The sequence below is a fragment of the Ixodes scapularis genome, unplaced genomic scaffold (genome assembly GCF_016920785.2).
Source record: "Ixodes scapularis isolate PalLabHiFi unplaced genomic scaffold, ASM1692078v2 PGA_scaffold3__209_contigs__length_174095766, whole genome shotgun sequence".
Lineage (NCBI taxonomy): Eukaryota > Metazoa > Arthropoda > Arachnida > Ixodida > Ixodidae > Ixodes > Ixodes scapularis.
Window position 1 is genome coordinate 94,116,094 of NW_024609868.1, and position 18,389 is coordinate 94,134,482.

Genomic DNA, 18,389 nt, shown 5'->3' on the forward strand with positions numbered 1-18,389 from the left:
GACGAATTCGGCAAGAGCGTAGTACATAGTCGTACAGAAAAACTTAGTCACGAGAGTCGCGGCCACGCGGAACTCGAAGTCTCATTTGTCACATGCAGGCAGCAGCCCTCGAGTCTTGAACATACTCGTATCATCGGGCCTATGGCTGCCCGAACCGCTCGCACACTACAAGTTAACGCCCAACTGGCCCAACGCCGCCGGCACTGGCATGCCCAGCGTACGTAGCACGATTTTGGAATTACGCTGCATATGACGGCCTTGTTCACTGATCTTCCCAAACTAAAGGTAGTCCCAAATTAACGGTAGAAACGGTACTGCAGGCAAAATGAGTGAAGCAGCCGAAATGCTCGTCATCCTTGGTAGACTTGGAAGAGGAGTGTATTATGGGATATCCTACGGTTGACTTACAGGGTTGGTTCTCGGAAGTATTATCCGTTAACAATTTTGGGATGTCTGGGTGCACAAATACTGCTTAACAAACTGCACATGCAAAGTGTTTCCCTCTTAATATAAAAAAGCTCTTATTAGTTTGTGGAGGGAGGTCGTTGTCATGTTCCTCGCATACTTCTGGAATCCGCTTGGGGGCGCGTCAGTGGAAAGGTGGAAAACGCTCAGTTACTCTTTTTTCCTCCTTTTGTTCTTAGAGTGTGCCTTCGCGCTGATTTTTCTTGGTCACCAATAGAGGGGAAGCGCCCCTTTCTTCCCTTTATACTCCTCGTTCCGCGCGCTCTTTCTGAACCTGTCTCTGCTCTCTCGTTTTTGTCCTTTCCACCATTCTCCGTTCCGCAAGCATTCGCACACCACCGGCTTCTGCTCCTTCGGTTACTGCCTGTTGGGTCTGTGGTTCAGTCAACAGCGCTCTCGGTTTCTGTGCCGTTAACAGGGACGGCATCCCTTGAACCTGTTGACTTTTTACAGCGGAGCTGTTAAGGACTAGTTTCCCCAGGATTGTGTCCGGTACCAAACAAATGTTGACACCCGTGGTCGACAAAACACTCTGGTTGCCGCCGTCGCTCATAGATGGCGGAAACTGTGCAGAGTGTTGTGTTAGCCGGTTGTCTGCTTGCCGCCGCCGCTCATAGATCGCGGCAACCTTTCCAGCCTCGGCAACGAGACAACCGGTTGTGCTGCTGTCGCTCATAGATAGCGGCAACATTTGTTCACAGGAAAAAGAGCAGGAAAGGAACGAGCTTCGATGCGCGCAGCAGCGCGAATGGTTCCGTAACCCCACGAGGCCGCTATCGCCTAAAGTTCCACTGCGTCGAGCGCTTCGGATTCCCTTGCGAAAGAAGAGCAGATTGCTCGCCTGGAAAGCATCCGCCGAGAACAGAAGCTACAGCTCCGCTGCTTTTCCTTTTTCACCAGAATGGAAAGCTGAAAGATTTTTTTTTTTTTTTTCAAAATTGTTAAGCGGTTGTGGATTGACCGACCTACACATTTAGTGTTTACGCGGCTCCTGAGGTTAGTTGGCCCTATAAAGCTATCGCTTTAAAATTTATACTTACAAATTCTAGACTTTTAACAGTGCAAAATAATTTAATTCAGTATAAATATTGCGCATTAAAATAAAAAGGAGGATTCAAGAGTCAGTCATTCTAGCTGGTAGCAAAACGTTTTTGTCCAATATTCGAACAAGCTTCCGACATGTAAACCTGAATATTAATCTGTCTTACCAAGAATATTCGGAGATATTTTCCCTTCTTTGTTCCGTCTTCCTAAGCGACGCCTGAAATCAAGCATACAAATGTTTAGTTTCAAAATTATTTGTTGGCGGTGAAATATTTTTTCGCACTTTATTCTATTTCTTACTCCAAGCACACCGATAAAGTACACTGTAAAATATGGACAGTGAACGATATATAAATGCCTCGTGAGTGCTCGCTATTGCAATTACACTATTCTGCGTTACGGGTGGAACCAGCTGCACAATGAAGGAAGGAGAAACACAAAAGTTGCCACGCAAGATGCACGCATAGGGGTTATTTTCACGTATGTAGATGATTTTCTTATTTTGTGCACCACAGAAGTCGACGACCAAGCCTGGGATACCTCAAAACTACATTGACACAATTCGAAAAAAGCTGCATTGGCTTTTCATCCACAAAACTGCAGTGAATAAGTCGATTCGGTTTCTTGATTTGGCATTAAAATTCCAAGCAGGGCATGTCTTTTGGCAATACCAAGCACGATCGCGAAAAGGGTTTCTTCCCTATGATTCTGAACACTCAAAAAAATTTTAAGCAAGGAGTGGTTATCGCAGCCCTCTCCGCAAGCCTAAAGAAGATCTTCCCACATCAAGTCCAACAAAGCTTTGATACTCAAATTTCACAACTACACAATGTTGGTTATCCAAAAACCTTACTGGCCTCCACATGTGAAAAAATTATGCCGCACTGTCAAGAGGAACAATGTCCGAAGTGAAGAACAAGCAAGGTAAACCAAGAAGCCCCTTTGCAGTAGTCCCGTATATTCATAAAGTCACCCACAAATTGAAAAAAAAAAAGCAAACCGGGAAAACGTCCAAGTTGTGTGCTTCGCAATCAATAAGGCTTGTTCCTTATGCCGCAGGATCAATCAGACACAAACGGACAAGAAAGATATGTGTGACATCCGGCAGAGGACAAAATACGTTCCGTGCCAAAAAGGAGTCATTTACAGCATACCGTTAATATGTGGACGATGCTATATTGGACACACCGGGAGATGCATAAAGGACCGTGCACGTTTACATGTGGCCGACGTTAAAGGGGTACGGAAACGAAAATTGAAATGATCAAATTTCGTTCGGAAATGAGTCAAGCATGACGGATAATGACCGTCAATAATAATCGCAGGTTTGTATTTTGAACGACTGGCTATATTTTTCGCTCCAAACGGTGCACTCGAGCAAGCGCTGAAGAGAAGCGAATGGAGAGCGCGATGCGTCATGGGATATCCGGCGCAAAGAAAAACAAAAAGAAAAGATTCCCCGCATTCGTGACGTAGCAAGACTGGCGGGGTTATCAGCTTCGCCGTTGGTGGTGTTGTCAGCGTTGTGGTGGTGTCAATAGCGTCAACGTGTTACAACCAAGCCGTTCGATGTACCCTTTCGGTGACGAGCGTGTGGCTGGCCCAAGGACCACGTAGCCTCCAGAACACTGTCAGCTTAGGGCTGAACGGGGTGGGGAAAGCAACTTTGTCCGAGTTTTGAGCGACGGGATACTCTTCTAGGGGGAGAACGGCTGCGTCCGGGTACACAAACGGGGTCCGAGAAAGTGGGGAGTCCCTTCTTCCCGTCTTCTTGGACTATTTGGTACAATGCGCGATTTGTGAGTTGAGGAGGAAAGCTAAGAAAGAAAACGTTGGAATTCCAAAGAGCGGCGCTGCTCCAATGTAACTTGCTACGGCATGACTACGTAGCAAGCTGCCCAACGTTGCTAGATTACCTCCCAAATAGGCTCCACATACATCCCACAGGTGCAGATTGAAAGATAGTTTAATTAGCTTTAAAATTAGTTTTCTTGTGCCTTTCAACGAAAGACAGGTGTTTTTGAGGTTATGCTGCAACATGCAACACATTAAAGCTAAAAAAATAAGCGCTGGAATTTTGTATCCGTACCCCTTTAAGAATATCGCAGGACCAGGACACCTCACTGCCCATTGTCAAACTTGCAAATGCAAACCAAAGCTTGAGCAAGCCAGCTTCATAGGGCACCATAAAAACCAGCTTGCAAGGGAGATGTTGGAGGCGTTGGCTATTGGCTTCGAGATCGACCTAGAGGTGGCACTACGTTCGCTCTATCATCATCATTAAAGCGGGGATAGGAGAACAGCCGCCCCATGGGCTCTTTACGTTCGCGCGCGAGACGGAGTAGGTTCTTGCGTTTATTTTGTCGCATAATATCGGTGGGAAAAGAATTCTAGCGGAAAAGGATGGGGTACTGTTCGGTGCTTCAGTGAAGATTAAATCGTGTGGCCAGCGTGCGGCCTAAATCTATATAATCACTTCTGCGGGTGCGTCGTCTGCTCTAGGCAGACGTTGGAAAGCATGGATCACCACGATTGATGCCTGTCTCCGGCTGAACTGGAATATTTATGTTGCACATTTGTTTCTTTTAAAATGGATGTATCGGTTCATCAACGTGGGAATTAAAAACAAAACAATAAATTCCAACCCAGATAACATAATACTATACTGTGGGCTGTGAAATCGCAGCTTCTATGTTTTTTTTAACTTCTAGTTTTTGCAGTAATATAAATATTTAAAATGAAGATAAGTTAGCTCTGTATTGAAAATTACCATGCTATTGAGTTCCTCTGTCCTTTTACTGTGCCATAGTGTGGGTAAGATTTTCGGAGTCTGAACAAATCTACTGCGTTGAGGTGAGGAGAGTGTGTCTCTTCCCGTTAAGATCTGCAAACTGCACGGTTGGAAAGACAACTGAGACAAGTGAAACAAACTGTTCTAATATATCTGCCGTGACTGTAATAAACAAGTGTAACCGAGCAACGCAGCAATGTTCCTGTTGTTAAATGCTCTTCTCGGTAGTGTGGGTTCACCCGCTACAATTTTTGTTTTGGTGAGGGCCGCGGATGCCAAAAGGCTAATACTACAAATTTCTGACTAACTAATCTTGTATTCAAACACAGTAGACTCTGCAACCCCAACAAACGACGCGCACCACGACAGACAGCATCGGCCGCCGTGATACCCTTTACTGATGAGGGATAGCGGGTTCACAAGACTTTCCGATCACCCTGCGCCCTCACCTAACGTATATTGGGACTGGGCAGTTCATCGATTAACTTTCAGATTATTCAAGTAATGCTTTAATTGCACTTTTTTTTGCCGGTTAACTGGAGTCTTGTGCTGGAGAAAGTCAACAAGGAGTAAAAAATGCCTGCTTTAATATTTTTGACATCTTTATTTTCTTTTGTGACACAGGCTTGCACGGTAAAAAACTTCAGTGTGCTTGTCATTTCACCAAGGGTGATTATACTGTTTAAATAATCATTTAAAAAATTATTAATTAATTTTAAAAGGCTTTCCGTATTCATATTTATGTAGGACTCACAACGTGAAGTTTAAAATGGGAATGCAATATGCCATTTATGACATAGTAAAACCAGTAAAAAAATGTGTAGTTTTAACATCTTTCACGCAATATGACCAGCGAAAAATCAACGTACGGATTTATTGATTGATTAGTGTATTAAAGGATAGCGATCAGTCGGGTTAATTTTCTAGTCAAACCACAGACCCACTTAACATTCAATGCTTTATGAAAGTCACGGTTTGTGCGAGATAACAAAAATACGTGGGACCAGCGATTGTATACAAACCAACACACTAAGATTATGGAAGCTTCCGACTTAATAATAATAGTTTTGTTGAATTTCTACGAATGGGAAACGATACAAACAACCTTTAGTAAGAAGAAACGCCAACAAAAACGTAAAACATTTAATAAGGAATGTCATGCTCAGCCTGAAACGGGCTTGCGTCGTCGAGATCCATTCTTCTGAGCGTGCGCCCGTAGCAGACGACGCACGGCGGTATCCTCGCTTCTGCGCGTCTCCAATTTCGGCTGCACGGTGACGACACGGTTCGATTTCGAAGCGAATGCACCTTTCCAAAAAACGCTTCTAGGCCGCCGCCATGTTGCTGATGTTGATGCAGCTGGTGCGACTCTCGCGCCCTCTATCAGCTGGAAACTTTCAGCCACTCTCTTGGACTGTGAAAACCCGCTCAGCGCGATTCTCTACCTACGTTCTTGCGGTTTTGCGTTCGACGTTTTCTAACCCCTCTTCAAAGTTTCCACTTAATTTTTTTTATGCGTGCTGCGTACCCTTTTTTATGTTATCTTCCACAGGAGAAACAGGGCTTGAGAGTGCCTGCCATTCAATAGTTTCTGCTCAACCTTCACTGGAAACGAAGGAGGCGAAGGACGTCTACCGGCCCTCGACACGGTTTTGTGAACAATGACAATTGTTCTCCCCCTTCCCACAGATAATCCGCGTAGGATCCTCAGTCATCCCAAAAAAAATAGTTATCCGAGTTGGGGTGGAAAACGGATCAGTCGCGTTCGTTCCTTTGCCTTGGTGCTGTTGTGAAAAAGGTACCTCTCCCCAAAACGTGCTCCAAAACGAAGTCATCTTGGACTCCGTCCGAGCGTCAGGATGTAACTGTCATGGATTGTGACTGTGTTATTTGAGATCTTTCTCAAATAAATTATTTTTAGAAAACGCTCCATCGTGGGATACCTACAATACATTGTTCTAATGTTTATACTTGCTAAATTGTATGTCCGTGTCCTGTCCATCGGTAAACACGTAATTTGTGGGCGTGAAAGATGTATGCTTTTCGGCTATCTTCTGTTGTATATTAATTTCGATGGCTAAGCGCTTTGTCGTTTGAAACGCGGCTAAGCAGGCGGCGCCGTCAAAAGCTATCGAAAAAAAAATAAAGAAACGACAACTAACATTTTAGTTGCATTCGTTCTGTCGCACGCGCACTCAACAAAAAAGTTTACAAACTTTTTTTTTTTAATGTGGTACAACGCTTTAAATGTGATACACCATGAAGCACAAAATACTGCGGGAAAAGACAAGAATTTTGCCACCAGCACTGCTTTGAAATTTGCGCCTACGCAGGCTTCGCCTATCAAAATCAGAGTCCACTCGGTTAAGGTTAGCAGGGACGCCGGTGAGAGTCTAACCTCAAACCCAGTGACTGTGCTCGAAAACGATTTGCTGCCCCAGGGATCGAGTGTTTCTTGGAAAGGTGTATAGACAACGAAGAAGAAAACGGTGTGAGCTCCGCCTCAATAACCCTGAAATCTCAACAATAGCTTTCTCTAAAGGGGGCACTCCCTGATCAGTATCAATGAAAAAAAAAAAAAAAAAAACAATTCTAAAAAAAAAAAAAAAAGAAAAGAAAAAAAAATATATGCATAAGATCTGTAGAAGAGGAGGATGATTTATTAAAATAGCTGGTAGTCCAGCGAATGGTTTTCTTTTCTGTTTCTCCTTACTTAATTGTTCAGGTGGTTCTACCCATAATGTATCATAACCAACTAGCTGAACTCATCCCCGTGGAACACTATTCTAGACGACCTCGTGAAGTACCTACTTTTCCCTCAACTCCCTCCCCCCCCCCCCCCCCCCCCCCTGTTATTGGCAAGGCCTGCAGCCGCCTAAGTCATTACTCTAGTTAAGATTTGCTTCGAACAAAGACAACAAGTCAAGAATGATTGGCCGAAATCGCTGCTGCCGCCACGCTGATTCTCGGGGTAATGCGTGAAAAATTCGCGCTGCGGTTACATAAACCAAATCATGGTGAACGCATTCTATCAGCACTTTTTCGCGTTATGAACATTCCCGAACCCCTTCTTGTCCCTGGTGCAAGTAGATAAGTTCACTTAACGGGTGCATGTAGGACGTTGGCCGAACAGGCTTGGCTGGTTATAGAAAGCGACAGCGCGACATAACACCTGTTAACGGAGCTGCAGCGGAGATAGTGGGGCTAGGGAGTACTATTGTCGCCGGCGGGGCGCCGATGAGCGGCCTGTACGAATGGTTCATGGTGGGTTATCGATTTGTAATGAGCCGTCCGCAGACTGTCGCCGCGAAGCGACGTGAACGGGGGGAGGAGGGGGGAGAGGGGGGCGGGGGGTTTACATGCGCCCCAGTGATACAACCGCCGCCCCCCCCCCCCCCCCCCCCCCCCCGCGCGGCGCCGAGATTGCCAAAGGGGGACGTCGCCGACGATCTTCGGTTGCTAGGTGTTACGCCACGGCGTCGCTCCCTATAACCAGCTAATCTACTGCGGCCTCTGTTGCTGTGCGTCCTATAGCCAGTGGAATTGTACGTGGCGCTATCCCATAGCGACTTTGCGAACCTGTGCTGCACAGGTCTCCTCCAAACCTCGTTAAGGTCATCGCATCAACTAATGCTGACGCATTTATAATGCAAGAACTACATTTCTTAATCTGCCGTTCTCTCCACTGCTTTCTTCAATCAATTGTTAGAGTTGTCGTACCGCCTGAGGAGGCAACGGGTGGGAGGTCCATTGAATTGGATTTAGCTGAGTTTAACCTCTTGCATAGCAGTAGGCCAGTGACATACACAGTTTTTTTGAAAGAGAAGTCTAATCACTACCGAAAGAATTCTGTGTTTTTATTGACTAGAAATAAAGATAAATAAAAGCACTTTACCATTAATTAATCAAATTTGCACTACGCAATGCAAAAAAAAGAAGATTCTACTTATATCTCAGAAAAAAAAAAACAAGAAAAAAAAACTCGATTATCTTTTTGCTCAAGGACTAAGTCGGTGACAGGTTAACTGTAAAGTGGAAGCTCCTCTCACCTCTCTTTACTTTAGCAGAGCGAACGCTGGAGAGCAGGCGTCTACAGCGTTCCCTCTGCTAAGCTAGAAAGACGTGGGAGGAGATTTTACTGAACTCATAACCTGTCACCAACTATATTTAAAGATGCGTTTGTGGGTATCGGAACACCTAGCGGCTAAGCTCTATTCACTGCAAAAGCTAATCAAGGTTTCACCGTAAAAATGACCCCCTTTGTGAGAAAGAATCGACGCATTTTTATTCTGCTGCAAAGCGCATAGGCTTTAATATATAAAAAAGGTTCTTGGTACTTAAATGTTATAGAATTATTTAACGAAATTTGGTTTCGCCTTCAATAATCCTTCATTCATGCTGGCAAACCGAAACAGCTATTTGCTCAGGCACAGAATTTTGTGGGGATTGAAATAGTATAAAACAATAAGGTATGTTATTTCAGTTTAATGATACAAATAAGCCTTAGGTCGAATGCTCGTTAGCGTGCTTACCCAGCGAGCAAAAAGTAGAAATCTGCATGTCTCGCAAACGAAGTATTTTTTGTGAATATTCCAAAGGCATCCAACGTTTCATGCCCCTCGATGAAGCCACCTTCCTCCACAATAAATGGTTCATCCTGTTTTGTCTGTAGGCATTTAGAGAGAAACATAAGTCACAGGTTAAGGAAGTAGCGGCAAATGCCGCTCAAAGGGAATCATATATCCCTCCGCCACCTCTGCATCCAATAGCGTCCCATCGTTTCCGTGACGTCGCGGCCAACGTGTGAGGAGGGTCTTGCCTTTCTGTACATATTTTTCTTTTTCTTTCGACCTTGACTTAACATTGTGGAAGCCACGAGAGGGAAACTGGAGTTTTTCCCCTCCGACGGAAACAAATATGACTTTCGGGGATTAGGTTCCCCTCCGATGGATACAAAGGCTGCTTTCAGGGGCTCGGTTCCCACTCCGATGAATACAGAGGCCGCTTTCTTAAAAAGTGGGGGTCGAAAACACAAGTTGCCACCACTCTGTGGCCATTATCTATCCACTGAAGCGGAACAAGGAGCGTCTCAGTGGACTCTTCTTTTGACGGCGGAGGGATTTGAAACGGGCGCATCACGCTTGTGGCAGGAGCTTCACCTACCTTCTTGACTTGTAACCGACTATAGTGATATTGAAACTGGTGAAACTGAAAATCGAATTCTCTCTGGACGTGGCACCGCCTGCAGATCATCGTGGCGTAGTGCCTCGTCGATGCTAACGATGCCATATTCAAACATTATGGTCCGACTAGCCACGAGGAGCATGATTATTCTCGGCCAGAAACTATTATTGCACATAAGCATGTTTTATTGTGACCATGAATACCGGTCATAACTTAGTGCAATAAAATATTGAAAGCAGTATATTTAATGTTAAATGTGATATCCTCGCTTTTAATGTTTAAAAATTCGTAAAATGAAAAAAAAAACATAAGGTTTTTAATTTTTTATACTTACCTGGAACCGATATATTCCAACAAGATGGAGGTTTATTAAGGGTTTTTTGACCGTCTTGAATATTGAATTAACCTGCGTGACCGAAACAAGTGATAGACAAACTCGGTCAGTTGACTGAGAAAATCGATATTTAATTAACTATTTAGAGTGAATTACAACTTCATTTAGTAAACGTACAAATATTAAATACAAAAAACTACTCACGATATTCATAAGCCTTACGATGTAGAGCACTTGTAGCCTTTTGATACCTCTCAGGTACTGGTTTATTGAGCTGTCAATCATGATATACATTTCAGGTCGCCACACATCGGGTAGGTCTGGATCAGCTAGAAGGTTTCAGACACCAAGATGCTCTTATTGGTCAAAAATTTGCTCAAACACATAGTTCTACAGAGCCCGATAAAGTTAGCACAAACGAACGAGTACTTGGTTTTTCATTTGTTTTAGCATTGAATGGCGTTTATTCATACTAATAGGGGAATATAAAATGTTAATTTAGAAACCCAAAGTAAGTGGTAAAAGTTGATGCTCAGAAATACTGTTGAAGAGAAATAAATTCCGACGTCGCGTTGGCGGTAAAAGGGCCACACAGGGTTCATCAAAGGTTCTAGTATTTTCGCTCCAGATAGGCAGACTCTCTTCTTGAGCGTTAACTGATTTGCGATATAAAATTATCATGTGCTTACCACGTGGCTCTGGACTTTCATTCAGATCTTCATCTACTGGAACTGGAAAAAAAAACAACAAAAAAAACTGCGGCTCTAAATCAAATGTTAAAAGAGCAAGCGATGATGCATTTCAGTTTTGTTATTTTGGAAACTACCTGTATACCATTCTCCTATTTGGAAATTGTAGCCGGCGCGTAAGTTTCACCGCTTTAAACATTTCGTTTCGGATTTCCCCTTGGAAAACATTAAGAGAATACGCTGTAGGTGTTTTTTATTTTGCAAGAATTGACAGATGTGTGGATTAAAAAATATTTGCTTCCTGTCTACAAGGAGTGATGTCGTACATATAGTTTTCTCGTGTAATCAGGCTGAGGAAGAACGAAGCGCATTGAAGCATTCTATTGCTTAGGCTAAGATTTCTCTTATATATTTTTTTTCTGCAGTACCCACAGGGTCAAAGGACGTTTCAGAGGGGACTGGGTAACTATATATATATATATATATATATATATATACAGCAAAAAATACATAAATAGTCATCAAACGCAGTTCCGGGCCATTTAGAAAAAAAAAAGAAGAAAACAAAAAATCAAGGATTAACAACACCTATTCACAGATATTATGAGGGTACTCGCGCATGTAGTTCCACTATAATGAGCGTACTAGGTGGGATATTATTGTTATAGGCTAAGGTCTAAGGTAGTCGAATGCCAAATTTAAACTGGTGACTGATGCGTTAATAAATAACGCAAGAGGAGTCGGGGCGAAGTTTTAGTAATATATTATAATCAGTGGGATATAATATGAGAGCACCTATGACGCGATAAAAAAATGTTAAAAGTGGTTAGCTTTGATGACTGATATGCCGGCTGTACAGTGATAGTTACTGCGTGTAATGTGAACGGCGTGATCTTTAAGTAACTTCAGGTTAGTGGTAAGCGTCGTCTGACCAGGATCTGAGCCCTGAGAAAATATCCTATATGTATAAAACATATTTTGGCCCAATAAGCGAACATGATAAAATAAAATCATAAAGAAGCATATAAATACCTTATAATAATATATAAGAACAGTATATTTTTAAATAAGACGTTACAATAAATTTCTTAACAGTTCCTTATAACTTCTTATATATATTTGTTTGGCTCTTATATGTTCCTATGTGATGTTTTTGATAGTTTGCGTTTATTGGACAAAGAAAGGTTGTATACATATAAGATATTTGACTATAGAGATTGCAGCAGCGCAATCTAATTTAGAGCGAGCAGGGGATTTGAACAATTTTCTACGATGATAGGGGCATAAACTGAAGTTTTTATCTAGCCTAACATGACATGTATAGGGTGGCTCAAGTCATCAGGATCGATCTAAAATGGACCGTAAAAATCGACGCCTGCACGTAGCAATCTAAACTTTTCGTCAAAGGCGTATTTCACAGGTCAGTTTTTTCTTGTAAAATTACAAAGCGTAGTTCTCTTTCTGTAAAAAATAAGGCCAAGAAACTTGCCTGGGTCAACGGCGGGCGGCAACGCAGACGACCAAGTCGAGGTGTGGGGTGTGTTTGACGCTCTTATTGATAGATGGCGCTACCTCCTTGTTTCAGTCAGAGCTCTTGTTTCGGTTTGCTTTTAAAGAAATATCGAAAGTGCTCGCGTCGACCGTGGTTTATTGACACTAACATAATCTTTTTTGTAATCTACCTTTGGCTTGAAAATAAATGCAGACAGAGATAGCAAAACTTCAAGTAACAAAAATAAAAGAAAACGCGGTTGCATAACGACAACGCTGACGGCGCTCTTGCTGCCGGCGGATTTCGTCTGCGTGTCGTCTGCTTTCTTTCGCTGGTCGGTTGCATCCTGAGACGCCGCTTCCGAAAGCTTTTTTTGTCGCGGTTGATTGGAAAACAGCCACAATGCGTCACTTTGTACGCTATTTAGACCGCACTTTTGAGACACAGGAGGCTGCCAAAGCAAATTCAAGGTAAACAGAAATTAATGGCTCTGAAAACAGCCTGTCAAAAGAAGCCCGCGGTTTTCGCGGTTGTCAAAGCCGCTGGTCATATGTGCCAAATGGATAGGTATGTGCTCTTCAGTTCTCGTTGTCTTCAGTCCACATGTCCACCTCGAACTTGGAGGCACTTGTGCAGTCTTCGCTCATAATCCCTGAAGGCTGCCTCCCGCATGTTGTTCGTGATCGCATCGAAGGCGGATAGAATGCGCTTTTTGGTTCCGTCATCGTGCGCACGCGAACTACGTAGACCTGGGCTTTCACGAAACCCCAAACGAAAAAATCACAAATTGTCAGGCCAGGGGACCGTGGGGGCCAGGCATTGTCAGTGACCCTCGACCCATCCAGTTGCCGGGAAAGGTTCTGTCAAGCCAGTCTCTCACTGTGGTGGCGTAATGCGGGGGTGCTCCGTCTTGCTGGAAGATGCACACCTCCCTTTGCATGTGCGAAGCTTCCAGCTCCGGTAAGACGTCCTGTTCGAGCGTGCGAAGGTAGGCGTCGCCGGTGACCGCGCCCTCAAAAAAGAATGGACCGACAACGCCTTCCCTCCAAAGTCCACACCATACTACGACCTTTGGTTACTGGACAGTCTCTTCAATGATTCAATGGGGTTTGTCTCGGACCAGCAGCGGGTGTTCTGCTTGTTCACGTGCCCATCCAGATAAAAAATAGCTTCGTCCGTGAAAAGCAGAAACGGAAGGTGGTTCCTGTTTGTGGCGATGCGCCCAAGTTCGTCCTCGCAGAACTGCTTTCGCTGTTCATAGTCATCTGGCTGCAGCTCGAACGAGACCTGTGGCTTGAACGTATACATTTGTTAGCGGATCACCCTCCAGACAAAACTTTTACTGATACCAAGTTGTCTTGCGACTTGCCGCACGGACAGGCGTGGGCTCAATGCAAATGCCGCAAGCACCGCGTGACGTTTGTTCTGCTGTGGCGACCTCTCTTGGAGTACTCACAGCCTGGTCTGCACAGTGTTCTCCGTGTTGAATCGGTGTACCGAGCGCATGACAGTCCGACGGGTGGGTGGACGCCTACAAAAAGTGGCCCGAAACGTCGATCTCACTTGCCTCATACTCCTGGTTTCTGTAAACCAAAGGACTACCTGTGCCCTCTCTTGGACGGTCAGGTTTGGCTGTTTTCTCACCAACCACGACAGAAAAGGTCTTGGAAGAGGCGTCCGTGGATGCAACCGACCAGCGAAAGAAAGCAGACGACACGCAGACGAAATCCGCAGGCAGCAAGAGCGCCGTCAGCGTTGTCGTTATGCAACCGCGTTTTTGTTTATTTTTGTTTATTTATTTATTTATTTCGGGTTACCCCGCAGCGCCCGAAGGCATTATTGCAGGGGGGGGGGGGGGGGTACATAGTTGTGAGGGTAGAAATACACACGTGCATATGTACCAAAAAACAAGAAATAACGCAAGCTCACAGGAAAAAACTCAATCAAAAGCAAGCCCAGAATATGATGAAAGAAACATCGGCGACTGGCATTCCATGTACGTGCCAGATAAAAGAATCAGCTGAGGAAAATATGTGCTAACAGCGAAATTAAACAACTCACTTGCCGCATGACAAAAAAAAAACTTGAAGTTTTTTTTTTTTTTTTTGAAGTTACTTGAAGTTACTTGAAGTTTTGCTATCTCCGTCTAAATTTATTTTCAAGTTAAAGGTCGATTACAAAAAAGATTATGTTCCTGTCAATAAACCACGTCCGACGCGGGCACTTTCGATATTTCTTTAAAAGCAAACCGAAACCAGAGCTCTGACTGAAAGTATAGAGGAACTTTAACTGAAACAAGGAGGTAGCGCCATCTATCAATAAGAGCGTCAAACACACCCCGCACCTCGACTTTGTCGTCTGCGTCGCCGCCCGCCGTTGACCCTGGCAAGGTTCTTGGCCTTATTTTTTACAGAAAGAGAACTACGCTTTGTAATTTTACAAGAAAAACCGACCTGTGAAATACACCTTTGACGAAAAGCTTAGATTGCTAGTGCAGGCGTCGATTTTTACGGTCAATTTTAGATCGAGCCTGGTGACTTGAGTCACCCTATATATCTTTAGCAAGGATGTGATCAATGTGATTATGCAAAATTAGGGCATAATTAATATGTAGTACACAAAGATAATCATAAGACGTCGTATTCAACTACAATATTAGCGATTAAACGTTATAAGGTCATATTTATAACCTTCAGTATCTACCGCATACCGCTAAATGAACCTCATGGGTATTACAAAAAAATTGTGAACAGTTTTTGATACACTCCTTATTAAATGAAATAATACTAGGACAAGAAAATGGGTATGTAGCGATCAGTGAAAGAGCGCCAATGAAGAGGACGACCACATCACACACAAAGAGACGTCACGGGCACAATAAATGAGGCGGGACACGAGAAAGAACAATGTGCGGCTTCGGTCAACGGCACGCACCTCCTGCAAGCCAACACCATCACAACTACAAGAGCATTCTCAGATGACAAAGAAGCTATTATATAGTTGTAAATATTGTAAGTTAATTATGAAAGGTTACCCCCTTCAGGTCAATTAGCCTTCCCAGGAATCGGTCATTGCCTTAATCACAACATAACGTTTCTGAGTTGCTCGTGGGTTTCGGAGTAACGTAAAATCAGGTAGGTATAGTGAAAGTAGAAATTACTCCCTTATACTTTTTAGGGTTGTGAAATTATTCAGTTAACTTATGGATGAATAAATCAGTGCATTAGTTACTAATTTCTTAACCCATTAGGCGGTCAAGCACGCACCCTCCCATGGGATTGCGACACAGGTCCATCGCCGCTGTCGAGCAGAGCGCCAAGAATGATCTGGTAAAATTTATTTCTGAAATCCAGGTAGCGAAGTTTCTTGGACCAACATTATTGTTTTGCTTGATAATGTAAGAACTTAAAGAGCCTAAGGAAGACAAGGTAGGACCAAGCTTAACCTTCTTGGGTTAGAATTTGGGTATACTGGCGATGATTCGACAAGCTAGTGCGAGAGTTAGGCTTCACTTCTGGTTCTATGGTTCATACGCTGCGCCTTTGGCTCAAGTCTGGCTCTTTGGCATTTGCGTGGCGAACCAGCGAAAAGCCATAGAAACGTCAAAGAAACGTAGCCGTATTAGGCCAGAGTGAGGTCCTATACTACAAAGATTGTGACAAGTTATGTGTATCTTTGGCATGCTGCCTAGGCCAACATCACAAAGATATTCTTACTGGCATCTTGTCTCGTTTTCTTTGTTGTTACTACAGGGTGAGGACTAAGGTAAGCTTTATGCTTCTTCTGAGTCTACTGTTTCCTTCGGAAGGAAGAAATATTTCGAGCTAAATAACACATAAATCATATTCTTCAAATTAGTGAAAAAGAATCCCTGTGTTGCAATCCACAGCATATTTAAGACAAAGCAAGTATACACGTCTTTTTCACTTAATCTGTGCAAAACAAGCCATTAAGTAAAACTAAATGATTGTAACACCACACCATGTTTCTGCGTCTCTAGGAGTACGCTAATTCTAGAGAGCGTGGCCCGGAAATGCGTAATATTCTATTTATTCTGGGAATACTTTAAAAAATGAAAGCCGTTTACAAATCCCTGTAACGCCGAATAGGAGCGCAGCTCTTGAGGAGGAGCAGGGAAGGGTACTGAAGGGGGTCATGTCACCTGCGGGTAGTCACGTGACCCCGGGGGGTCACGTGATCTCTGGGGAGGGGGGTCACGTGACCTCGGGGGGAGTGGTCACGTGACCTCGAGGGGGGGGGGGTCACGTGACCTCGGGGGGGAGTCACGTGACCCCCCCCCCCCCGGTTACGCCGACGCCGACGGCGACGCCGACGCCGCTCAGGCTGGAAACGGGCCCCTAAGAGCTGCGTTCTAAAAAACTATCCTTGTAATCATTCCAATTAACCAATTATATACCCGAATAAATGTCCCGGAGTAATTCGTTCGATTTCATTTTCCGCGCATAGCTGACACTGTTGCAGATGATATTAATGGTAACAAAGATTAATAAGAATAAAAGTCGATTGCAAATTTCTGTAATGCGAAATTAGAGCGCAGTTCTTGGGGTATATTGATTTTGCGATGTACTGTGCTAAACAATTTAAAGAAGAAATATATATAGGGTGTCTCAAGCCACCATTCTCGATCTGAAATGGACCTAAGAATCGACGCCTGCAGGTAGCAATCTGAACTTTTCGTCAAAGATGTATTTCACAGGTCAAGTTTTTCTTGTAAAATTACAAAGCGTATCTCCCTTTCTGTAAAGAATTGGGCCAAAAAACTTGCCAAGGTCAACGGCGGGTGGCGACGCAGACGACCGAGTCGACTAGCGGGGCGCGTTTCACTCTAGTATAGACAGATGGCGCTACTTCCGTATTGAGACTGTTCGCGACAACTGGGGTTTATTAAAACGAACACAATATTTCTGTAATTTACCTCTGGTTAAAAAACAAATGCGGACAGTGAAAGGAAATCTTAAAGGGACCATGAAATGATTTTTTTTTACTTTTTCCAGATAACTTTTACAATAAACCGTCAATGTTCACTGAATGCCGAACAGGCATCCGTTTTCGTCTCGGTTTATTAAAGGGACCATGAAATGATTTTAAAATCGAGTTTCATCCACCGCACGTCGTAAAAGGTGTGAAAAGAAACACAAAAACACAAAAATAGGGAGCCCAAAAAAATTATTTGCTATAGAACTTTTAAAAGAAAACTGGACTCTTTTGCGCCTTCCTTCCTTCGCCTGTTCACTACGATGCATACGCAGAATCGGTGCACGTCAGCCGAATCCACATCGCCTATTGGGTAAGAGCCTACCTCACCAGCACCGCGATCGTAAACAATAAATAGCCGGCGAATGTTTCCTAAAAGTTTTGTTAAATAATATTCAGATCCACATTTTGTAGCATAATTAGAGATGTGTGGCGAAAATTGCCAAATTTGATAATGCTGAGAGCCAAGCGCCATCTATCGTGTGGTAAACGAAGCAACTACTGCGCGTGCGCAGTAGGGCAGGGCCGCCAGTTACTTGGGTGACGGCGACCGACGAACATTTATTTTCTTTGTTTTCCTTCCTCTCAAAACTCTGACTGACTGAACGTTTATTTTTCTACGTGTTCTTCCCGCGCGTGCCGACTTCAAGCAGCAAGAAAACAGTACTTAAAACAGACCACGACGAACAAGAACGCTGGATTCACCGACTCCGACGAAGCGTATAGGCGTAGCAGGCATTCCGACTCGGCGCTGCGTTGCTTCGTCGCAAGACCGTCTGCCTACGACCGGCTGGCGTGCTAAATGGAATATGCCCGCGCGACCCTTGTGGACCCTTCCCGTATTATAGTTTGATCACTGACCTCAATTCTAGATTAAGAGGTGAGGAGGTCAATCTCTTCCCCTTGTTTTCCGAGGCAGTGTTGACGAACACTCGTCGAAAAGGGACTCTCGTCGATTCTATCTTCTTGTTTTGTGTGATATAGAGCTGAAATAAACGCCGTATGGATTGCCTTCGTAACACGGTATGTACACTTTGTTATTGGTATGCCATTTTTATTCTGACAGACTGCACGTGTCGACCCCGGTCCAACCTTTCTTTGCCGAGTGTCGCGTCAGTATCGAGTTGCAATCGTAAAAGAACGGTCCCGAAGCGCTTACCAACAGCGCGAATACAAGACTTCCATCAAGCGCGCGCGTCCGCTCCGAGTGTAAGCAGGTATTTACGTGGCTCTTGCTGACACTCGTAGTTCAAACGTATCTTTTTTAACGTCGGCTCGCTCCTGCATCTCCGAGGCCGCGAAAAACGCCATCTACGTCGCTTTGCAAACGACTGACACGGGCCGGCCCTTCTGCCAACAATGACGGGGTGGTGACAAGACTCGCTGCACTTCCCA

General features: G+C 44.1%; 1 protein-coding gene across 1 annotated transcript in view; it reads right to left on the reverse strand.

Moving 5' to 3' along the window:
• The window catches only part of LOC115313149 (venom metalloproteinase antarease-like TtrivMP_A), an 84,905-nt gene that overhangs the window by 34,891 nt on the left and 31,625 nt on the right, over nt 1–18,389 (reverse strand). Inside the window, exons 5-9 of the mRNA XM_029972067.2 lie at nt 10,508–10,549; nt 10,023–10,147; nt 9,819–9,890; nt 8,833–8,966; nt 1,674–1,726 (exon numbers count right to left, since the gene is read on the reverse strand). Of these exons, the coding sequence (XP_029827927.2) occupies nt 1,674–1,726; nt 8,833–8,966; nt 9,819–9,890; nt 10,023–10,147; nt 10,508–10,549 (426 nt within the window). The remainder of the gene's footprint in view (nt 1–1,673; nt 1,727–8,832; nt 8,967–9,818; nt 9,891–10,022; nt 10,148–10,507; nt 10,550–18,389) is intronic.